Source organism: Carassius auratus, chromosome 22 (assembly GCF_003368295.1).
Source record: "Carassius auratus strain Wakin chromosome 22, ASM336829v1, whole genome shotgun sequence".
Lineage (NCBI taxonomy): Eukaryota > Metazoa > Chordata > Actinopteri > Cypriniformes > Cyprinidae > Carassius > Carassius auratus.
Genome location: NC_039264.1, coordinates 5,795,017 through 5,805,493, shown reverse-complemented (window position 1 = coordinate 5,805,493; position 10,477 = coordinate 5,795,017). Strand labels below are relative to the sequence as shown.

The 10,477-nt window shown below is 33.4% G+C and overlaps 2 protein-coding genes across 3 annotated transcripts; one reads left to right on the top strand and one right to left on the bottom strand.

Moving 5' to 3' along the window:
* Positions 1–206: 206 nt before the first annotated feature.
* LOC113039493 (biogenesis of lysosome-related organelles complex 1 subunit 1) lies at positions 207–2,455 on the bottom strand. The gene is made up of 4 exons (XM_026197389.1): positions 2,273–2,455; positions 1,650–1,722; positions 572–704; positions 207–478 (listed from the first exon to the last, which is right to left on the bottom strand). Exons 1-4 carry the CDS (start codon positions 2,331–2,333, stop codon positions 368–370), a joined length of 378 nt encoding a protein of 125 aa, XP_026053174.1. The 5' UTR covers positions 2,334–2,455; the 3' UTR covers positions 207–367.
* A 515-nt stretch (positions 2,456–2,970) lies between these two features.
* On the top strand, positions 2,971–9,531 carry LOC113039484 (TBC1 domain family member 20-like). 2 transcript variants are annotated; one of them, XM_026197377.1, is made up of 8 exons: positions 2,971–3,398; positions 4,427–4,606; positions 5,850–5,930; positions 6,004–6,190; positions 7,106–7,207; positions 7,360–7,501; positions 8,994–9,166; positions 9,235–9,505. In XM_026197377.1, exons 1-8 carry the CDS (start codon positions 3,335–3,337, stop codon positions 9,503–9,505), a joined length of 1,200 nt encoding a protein of 399 aa, XP_026053162.1. In that variant the 5' UTR covers positions 2,971–3,334. The 2 variants fall into 2 exon arrangements, with proteins under 2 accessions (XP_026053162.1, XP_026053161.1); XM_026197376.1 differs by having other exon boundaries at positions 2,973–3,398; positions 4,421–4,606; positions 9,235–9,531.
* The last annotated feature ends 946 nt before the right edge of the window (positions 9,532–10,477 follow it).

The window sequence follows — 10,477 nt, the reverse complement described above, 5'->3', positions numbered from 1 at the left end:
AGGGGCATGAAAAGTGTGTAATCCTGGCACTATATGTTCATTCCAGAGACTGAATGGAAAACACTTGTCAAATGTTGGTCAAAACTGTTTGTATGAAGTAAGAAGCAGGACAGTGTTTCTGTGCAGGTGAACTTTTGGGGGTAAAATGTGATATAAAATGCTCCACTGCAGCAGTTATAGCACTATAGATATTTTTTATTATACAAGCATATTATGTAAAATAAAAATAAAAATGAACCAAATCAGAAATAAACAGCTGTTCCAGCAAATATTTACTGGAATAAATGAGACACAGAAGTCTCAAGTGTCCCAAGTTTCACCAACATCTGGTGTTTCTGCTCATTTTGGAGCATCAGAGTCCATCCAGTCATGAGGATGTGGGCTGAACCGGGCCTTTGTGCACGTACTCCAGAGCTGTCGCGATCGTCCGCATGTCCATCTCAATACTTCTCGCCCAGTTCTCCACATCTCCGATTTCCTGTACAGGAATAATCTCTGAATAAATCTGCACAGTTCACCAGTTGCAACACTAAATTCACACATGAATCAATATATAAAAGAGATTGCGTACTTTTAAAGCCTGGTTGAAGTTCTCAACCATGTTGATCCACTGGGCCGTCTGCTTGGCAAACTGACTGGCCTGAACCTGCAGCGTCTTCACCTCATGGTCCAGCTTGCGTTGGTTGACGTACGCCTGCGCCACCCTGAACAGAGATACTTATACATTACAATGGCTTAAAGGAATAGTTCACCCAAAATGAAAATCTCAAAAATGTGCTAAGATGTAGATGAGTTTGTTTCTTCATCAGGTTTGGAGAAATTTTGCATCACATCACTTGCATTCCTCAGCAGTGGATGGGTGCCATCAGAATGAGTCTAAATGGCTATAGTAATCCACACTTATCCAACTCCAGTCCATCAGTTAATACCTTCTGAAAAGCTGCGTGTTTCTAAGAAACAAGACTATCATTTAGATGCTTTGACTTCAAACTGTCGCTTCTTACCAAAATACGAGTCCATAATCTATAATATTGCTTTCTCCGGTGAAAAATCTCACCTCCTGTTGTCCGCTCACATCAAAATCCACTGACATATTTGTTTAGAATGGTTTTGGACTGTTTTTATTGTGCTTGATCCATGCAGATTTCTCTCCTGATTCAGACAGATGACTTTATCACCTGAGAAAGAAATATTTTGGCCAGAAGCAATGGTTTAAAGCTAAAAAAGCTTAAAACTAATTCTTACAAATGCATTGTTTTTCTCTTCACAAGATGTTAATTGACACACTGTTTTGGATTCTGATGGCACCCATTCACTGCAGAGGATCCACTGGTGAAGAACTGATGTGATGCAAAATTTCCCCAGATCTGTTCTGATGTAGAAAGAAACTCAGCTACATATTGGATGGCCCGAGGGTGAGTAGATGCTCAGCATTTTTTTATTAATGGGTGAGCTATTCTGTTTGCATAAAATCTGTCTGTTCCAAGAACAATTCTCCGTTGCATCCAACCATGCAACTCTAAGCTGCTTTCTCAGAATTTCATCATAACGTTCAAACAAAAACTGGGATTATGACCCGAGTGATCACATGAACTGATCATATAATCCTGTTAGAGTACCTTTACAAACATATAAAACTGTCGACTCACCCTACATTGAGATGATCCACCAGGGCTTCTGTTAAACATGTTGCAGCTGCTATGGCCTCTCGTCTCCGTCTTTCTGTACCATATAGAAGCATTTTATATTTAAAAAAGAATAATAATAATAATTTAAAAAGCAATAATTTCATATCAAGTGATTTTGTTTTGATTTTTTTAGGGGTTTGACAAAATTTCAAGTAATGAAATACATATATTACGACTAATCACGATTAATCGCAGCCAAAATAAATGCTTTTGTTAACATAATACGTGTTTATATTTATTATGTATATATAAATATACACAAATGCACGTTATTCAATCTTTGCTAAATAATAATGTATTCATTTACAGTTAATAAAAATTAATTAATTAATTGCAAGAAATAATTGATATATTTCTGTAGTCTGACCGTGACTAAATTAAGGAAATAAGCCTAATAAGAAGAATTTTTATTGACTCGAATGAAAATGAATAACGAATTTTATTACTTATAACAATATATCAGATCCATCTTTTCTTAAATACATTTAGCGGACAAATATTAAGATGCGTCTTTATCTTGATATTTAATCTTATATCAAAAGGCCTATCAGTGCTAGTCGGTAGAGATCCACAGAAACACAAACCTTGTAATTCTTTCCTTTCGTTTTGTTTCGCTTGGTGTTCTTTTAATAAACGAGAGAGCATCTCGGCTATTTATTGTGAACGAAAATAAAATACGTTCATTTGATAAAGTCAATTTTCTCCAAACGTTTTGGCAGTCCCTGGATTCACATGACAGTCGTCTCAAAAACATACGGAAAGCGCGGAGGGACTGTACGTACACTATATTTTTAAAACGACATATTCAAAATAAAAGTCTAGTTAACCGATTCCAAAAAATATATATATATATATATATCACAGAGCGCTTACAACTGGCCTACTGCACTTGACTGACGGATAAAACGATCTTTTTAAATTTTATTTTAATCACAAAATTGATTCTGTATCTGAATTAATCACATCCAAAATAAAACATTTTGTTTGCATAGTATATGTGTGTGTGTTGTTGATATTTATTATGTATATAAAAACACACGCTCATACATTATATATTGAAAATGTAAAAATGTATATATTTATATTCAATATAAATTTATATTACATAATATATGAAATATAAAAGCATAACATGTTTTTTTATGTATAAATTTGTGAATTTATGCATACATAATAAATATACACAGTACACACACAAAAACTTTTTATTTTGGATGCGATTACTCGTTTAACAGCACTACGTTATATTTAATACTTTTTACTTGTTTACCGTGTTTTGAAGGGTTGCTAAGACGTCGCCTTTCTCGTGCACTAATGAAACTACAACTCCCAGAATCCTTCACTCACACGTAAACATCAACCCAGATGATGCTACAACTGGAGCCTCTGAAGAGCTTCCCGTGAAACAACACAAAGGAGCCGCAGAGACGCCGCTTCGCTCTGGCTCGGTTCGGTTCGGCGGTGCACACCGATGAAGAGCGCGTGTCATGAGTGACGCAGACCGGAGAGACGGACGCTGTTCCTGTGCCACGAGTGGTTTCTGCAGCTAACGCGGGCCTGAAGGAGAAGATGTGGCCTTCATCTGTCAGTCTGTTCTGCTCTCAGAGAGATCAAGCGATGTAGCAGCAGCTGGACTCAACGACACAATGAACCGGAGGAAGTCTCGGAGTCTCGGAGCTTCTTCTCCGCTCAACGGACTCGGAACACAAGGTGCGTCTCATCGACTGCGATTAAACATTACAGCTTTTACTCAAGTAGATTTAGAGTTTGATAGACAATTAATGGGATTGAAAAAGTAGTTTTGATCTGTGCTGTATGTTAATACGTATGAAACAAGAAGTTACAAGTAGCTATATAAGAACATTCAATATGTATAAATACAATAAGTAAACGTATATATACATAAATACTATAATACTTTGTTTACTGCTAGGTAGATGCATTTAAGAATATTAAATATTATATATACTCACACACACATTAATATATACATGTTTATTAATAAATATATAATGTATAGAAATTAATATCTTTATCTATCTTGCTATAAATAAGTGTGTGTCTGTGTGTTTGTGTGTGTGTATATATACACATATATATTCTGTGTGTAATATATGTCTACTGTATATATTCATATAGATTTCTATATACATTCTATGCATATATATATATCATTTAGTTATACAGACAGAAATTTGGGGGATTTTAGAAATTAATAAATGTAAATAAATATAAATAATGTATATGAACATGAATATATTTCTGTATGTATAGATACTTTTTTTTGCCGGGTGTGAGAGTGATTCATTTCTGTCTCATAATCCTTTAAATATTTCTGTGGGAGTTTCCTGTGAGTAATTTTTGCATCTAAAGGTGTTGTGCTCAGCCTCATTATATCGAATCTTAAGCACTATTCAGAACAGTTTTGCAGGATTTGTTGTGCACTCATTATGTAGTGTAAATCTCTAACACAAACCGCGTCAGATGTCTGGGACGTGACTGCAGTTTGTGTGCCAGGCAAAAATAGTTCCTTTCTGAACAATATCAAGCCTTGTAAATGTGCCGTTCCTCTGGGAACAGCTGTTGAGAAATCAAAAACCACTTGCACAAATAAAGAGCAGAGGTGAAAGATGTCAGTCAGCTTCTCGGTCTCCGGTGAACTCTTCTGCCGAAGCGCTTGTAGGCCGTGATCTGTCCGTGTTCAGGTGTTGAGCTGCTCCTCATGTTGACAGATGCAGAGTCCAGACGGAAGAGGAAGACGACGGAGATCTGGCAGGTGCTGAAGACGAGGCCTGTGGACGTGGCCGCTCTGAGACGTATGGCCATCAGTGAAGGAGGTCTGCTGAACGACGAGATCCGCCGGCAGGTGTGGCCCAGACTGCTCAACGTGTCCGAAGACGACATACCTGAGCAGCTCGGTGAGAGAGAGAGAGAGAGAGAGAGCACGGTCACCTTCTGGACAAGATATACATTCACTAACATACTTTAATGTAGTCTCTTACAACAAAACACCTCATTCTCATCTCTGTAATGTGAAGAATTTTTTTTATTATTATTTAATTAGTATTAAATATAGTCATCGTATCATTTCTAAATATTATGAATTGCATTAAATATAACTAAATTTTCAAAATATTTAAACATCTTTTATTCATGTTCAAGGTAATCAATCACAACTTCAACAAAAATCTTCAACACAAAAAATCACCTCTATAATGTAAGAAAATATTTGTATTTGATTACTAAATATAATCTACTTTTAATTTATTAATTATAACTTAAGTATATTATTTTAATAATTTGTTAAAAATATTTATACATCATTTATTTATGTTCAAGATAATCAAGTGCAGTAGCCTCAAACGAAAAAGTCTAATTTTCTTCACTATAATGTGAGAAATTGAATCTATAATTTATTCATTAGAATTTAAGTATATTATTTTTATAATTTTTTCAATATTTATACATCTTTTATTTGTTCTAGATAACTAAGTGCATATTTATAACTGAAATGTGAAACTATTATTATTGTTAATATTAAATAAAATACAAATATACAAATGATTTATTAATAGAATTTCATTTTGTTATTTAATATTTATATATTTCAGTCTTTTTAACTTCACAATAATACATTTTCATCGCTGTAATGTGAAAAATATTATTTAATTAGTTTTTAAATATAATCTCCATATAATTCAATAAATTCAACAGAAAATCGCACTTTCTTCATTGTAATTTGGAAAATATAATAATAATAATACTTATTAAAATAATTGTTAAACATTATTAAATAAAATAATGATTATTATTATTGAAATAATTATTATTCAGATATGATTAAATATAAATAATATAATTATAATATAATTATATTAATTATTATTTGAAATGTAAAATATTTATACATACACATTTATATGCAATTACCTTAAAGAAAAAATCTACTTCCCATTACTGTAATGTTATACATATATTATTATTTACTAATGAATGTATATAATATTCATGTACTTTATCAAACATCCTTTAATTATTTATTTACATTTTTTATATTATTTTCATTTACATATTTTATATACACTTTAATTTATTCTGATAAAGCGAGAGAAAAATAGCATGCCTATGAAGAGTAGATGTAAATCTGGTGTTTGTTTGCAGAGCCGGTGGATCGAGACAATAACAAGGACTTCACCCAGGTGCTTCTGGATGTTCAGAGATCCCTGCGGCGCTTCCCTCCAGGTGAGCAGCGCCTCCTCCTGGGCTCTTCAGCCGCTCTCAGTCGTGTCTAAGCTGCTGTGTGTTTGTGACGCAGGGATGCCAGCCGAGCAGCGCGAAGGCCTTCAGGAGGAGCTGACCGATATTATCCTGCGGGTGCTGGTCAAAAACCCACAGCTGCACTATTATCAGGGATACCATGACATCGTGGTGACCTTCCTGCTGGTGCTGGGGGAACGACTCGCCACTGCCCTGGTGGAGAAACTCTCCACTCACCACCTCAGGTGCACCAGCAGCACACAGACAAGAAGAGATGCACTTACACACTCATATTTTACTTGATTTCATTTTTAATGAGAATTTTTTTAATAGCTTCTTTTTTTTTTTTTTTTTTTGACATTCAGCAAAATTCACCACAACCCCCCCCCCCCAAACAAAAATTTGCATTTTGATTACTGTAATGTAAAATATATATATATATATATATATATATATATATATATATATATATATATATATATATATATAATATTAATATTCATACTTTTTTTTATTATCTTTATATTTACTTTACATAATCAATATTTTTATTTATTTTTGTTATTTACATTTTTAAATATTTATACAACATTTATTTCTTCTCAATAATGAAGCGCAGTTATTTCCAAGAAAAAAAATAATTTGAATATATAATTATTATAAATATTATATTAACTTAGAATTTATTAATTATAATTCCTTTTTAATTCATTATTATTATCATTATTATTAAATATTTAACATTTTTTATATTATTTATGCACAAGATAGTCGAGCACAATTACCTTTGACAAAATCTCCTCATTACTGTAATTTTAAATATATATTATTATTATTATTATTATTTAAATATTATTAAATTTAACGTACAAACAATATATTAAATATAATTTAATTATATTAATTACATTAGATTTCCTTTTTGTTTGAAATAAGGTCATCACTGTAAAAATATATTGTTATTATTATTAAATAGTAATATAATTGCATTTTAAAATATTTATACATATTTTATTTATACATTGCTTGTATGAGCATTTATTCTGCATTTATTCTGAAAATAAAAATAATTGCGTCATTTACTGTATTATAGATACAGTATATATTTTTTGTTTTTAATATCTGCTTGATATTTTTTGTCCATTTCATCTACATGACAGGGACTTTATGGACCCCACTATGGACAACACCAAACACATCCTGAACTACCTGATGCCCATCATCGAGAGAGTCAACCCTGAAGTGTACGACTTCATGCAGCAGTGAGTAGACCTGGTTTCATGTTTGTCTGCGTGTTTTTTTATTTTATTTTTTTACCACATTCATCCTTCTGTAACTTTAACATCATCTCTTGAAAGCATGATTCTTTATTGGCTTGTATAGTTTAAGATAAATGTCTATATTTCGTCTGCAGAGCCGAGGTGGGCACTATTTTCGCGCTCAGCTGGCTCATCACCTGGTTCGGACACGTGCTGTCAGATTTCCGTCATGTGGTTCGGTTGTATGACTTCTTCCTGGCCTGCCATCCGCTCATGCCCATCTACTTCGCTGCTGTGGTACGTTTCCGTTTGTCTTCTGAAGTTTTGAGTCTCTGGTTTCTGATGCTCTGTAGAAGTGGGTCAGCTATTTCAGGCATGAATCAGGCTGTGTTGTTCCATCTGAATAAATCATTGACACAGTCTGTCATGTTGAGAACATTTGTCTTTTGTACAGTAATGTACTGTGTTCTGCCACCTGCAGTCTTCAGAAACCTGATGTTTACTAGAAGTAGGTCAGGGACTAAATACTAATAGCTTTATATAGAGTCAATTCCACCAAAATTAAAAAAAGAAGAAATTATATAGCCCAGTTTAGGATCATTAAAAATTTGGTTTAATATTTTAATATAAAAAAAAAAAAAATCTCATTGTAACATTAGGTATTGTTTTTAACATTTTAAAAAATCTCATTGATATTACCATAGCATGAAGTGAGACATTAATATATGAAAAATAATCATTATTACTAGAACACAAAAAAAATCTCATTGTCATTACAGTAACACAAAATAGGTTGTTTTTTTTTAAATGTCATTACCATATTGCAAAAAAACTCATTTTTTCTATAGAATAAAGTAAGATATTTTATATATATATATATATATATATCCGTAGTGAGATGTTATTTAATATTTAAAAAAATCGTGTTGTCATTACCATAATGCAAAAATATCGGTGTTATCACTGTATGTTGAATTGAGATATTAAATACTTAAAAAAAAATTTTTTTTTATTATTATTACTATATAATTCCTCATTATGTAAGTAACATAAAATTTTATATTTAAACAAAGTCATTACCGTAATGCAATTTTCATTAGATTAACTTAAAATTAAATATTTAATATTTAAAAAAACCATTGTCAGTCTCATAATGCACTCAAAAAGTATTAACATAACATAAAACTATACATTTTTTAATATATTTAAGAATAATTATCATTACCATAATGAAAAAAAATTATAATCAAAATTGTTTATTAATTAAAATATTAAATCATTGTCATTACGTAACAAAAATCAAATCATTACTGTAATGGAAAAAAAAATCTTATTGCCTTTATATTAACATAACATGAGATATTATTTTCTATTAAAAAATATGATTATCTAACGTAATTAAAAAAAAATCCCATTTACATTAAACAAATAAGATACTTGAATCATTAACATTTTTCATAGTAATTATCATAATGCAAAAATCATATTCTCATTAAATATTTTCTAGTAGTAGTTTAAATTCAGATTATATTTAAATTTGTAAATACTAATTTGTTTGTAGTTACATAAGAGTAGTATCTGTTTTAATACTAGTATGAAAAATCAGTTTTAAAGTGTCAAAATGTTTGAAAATGTTTAAAGTGACTTGACAGTGAGATTTTCACATTAGACTACAGATAAATAAAATTGACAGATTTTACGTAATCATCATACATTCTCTAAGATTCAGCAGAAGCTCAAGCACAGTCTGACTCTATTTCAAAGCAAGCGTCCTGTTGTCTGTTTTCAGATCGTGCTGCATCGAGAGGAGGAGGTGTTGGACTGTGAGTGTGACATGGCCATGATGCACCATCTCCTGTCCCGCATCCCACAGGACCTCCCGTACGAGACGCTGATCAGCCGCGCCGGAGACCTGTTCGTCCAGTTCCCTCCGTCTGAGCTGGCCAGAGAGCGCAATCAGCTGTAAGCCCGTCTCCCTCGCTCTAACTGTTTTCCTCACAACAAACCACAAACCACTGTCTTTTGTCCAGGACGGCCGTCTCCACCTTCAAAGACTTCGAGCTGGCGTCGACACAGCAGCGTCCCGACACAGTGCTCCGGCAGAGACGGAAAGAGATGCAGCAGCAGCAGAAGCGTGCTCTGGAGGCGCAGCGAGGGACCGTAGCAGTCGTGCAGCCCACGGCGCGCCGCTTCATGCGTCTGGCGGTCATGGGGTTGACCGTGGCGCTGGGGGCCGCCGCTCTAGCCGTGGTAAACTCTGCCCTGGAATGGGCTCCGAAACTAGACTTGCTCTTCCCATGAAGGAGCCCAACCACAGCGTCTCGGTTTGAGGACTGCATATTGTTATTTTGCCTTTGTACTTGTCAGACTAATGAATAAAATATCGTGCAGATAGTTACTGTAATTAAACAAGATTGTTTTCCCCAAAATGAAATGAGGTGAGGATATTGAGCAAAGTATATCACTTCCTTCAGGATACTAATGAAAATGTGTCCTGGATGTACAGTGGAGGTACGTACACTTCACGTCTCGAATATGAAACACGATCTGAGCAAATTTATGTGAAAATAGTTTAAAAACATTATTTTTGTCTTTCTCATAAAGATTCAATTTTGCTGATTATTTACTCACCCGAAGGCCATCCGAGACTAAGATGGGTTTGTTTCTTCGTCAGGTTTGGAGAAATGTAGCATTGCATCACTTGCTCACCAACGAATCCATTGAAGTGAATGGGTGCCGTCAGAATGAGAGTCCTAACAGCTGATTAAAACATCACAGTAATCCACACCTCTCCAGTCTTGTGAAGTAAAAAGCTGTGTTTGTAAGAAACAAATCTATTAAGATGTTTTTAACTTTTTTTACTAACTTTTAACCGTTGCTTCCAGCTACAATCTAGTCCTCTACTCAAAATATTGCTATCTCCAGTGAAAAAGTTGAATTAGGAGAGAAATATGGACTCTCAGGAATATGGAAATGACGGATTCATATTTTGGTCAGAAGCTGTTTTAAAGTTAAAAAATGTTGTGGATCATTCTGATGGCACCCATTCACTGCAGAGGATCCATTGGTGAGCAAGTGATGTGATGCTACATTTCTCCAAATCTGTTCTGATGAAGAAACAAACTCATCTACATCTTGGATGGACTGAGGGTGAGTAAAATTACAGCAAATTTTCGATTTGGGGTTACGATTTCTTTCAAAATTCATGTACATTTATGTACGTTCATGTACGTTTATCAACCATTTAGTTGTACATTGCTCATAATACAATTT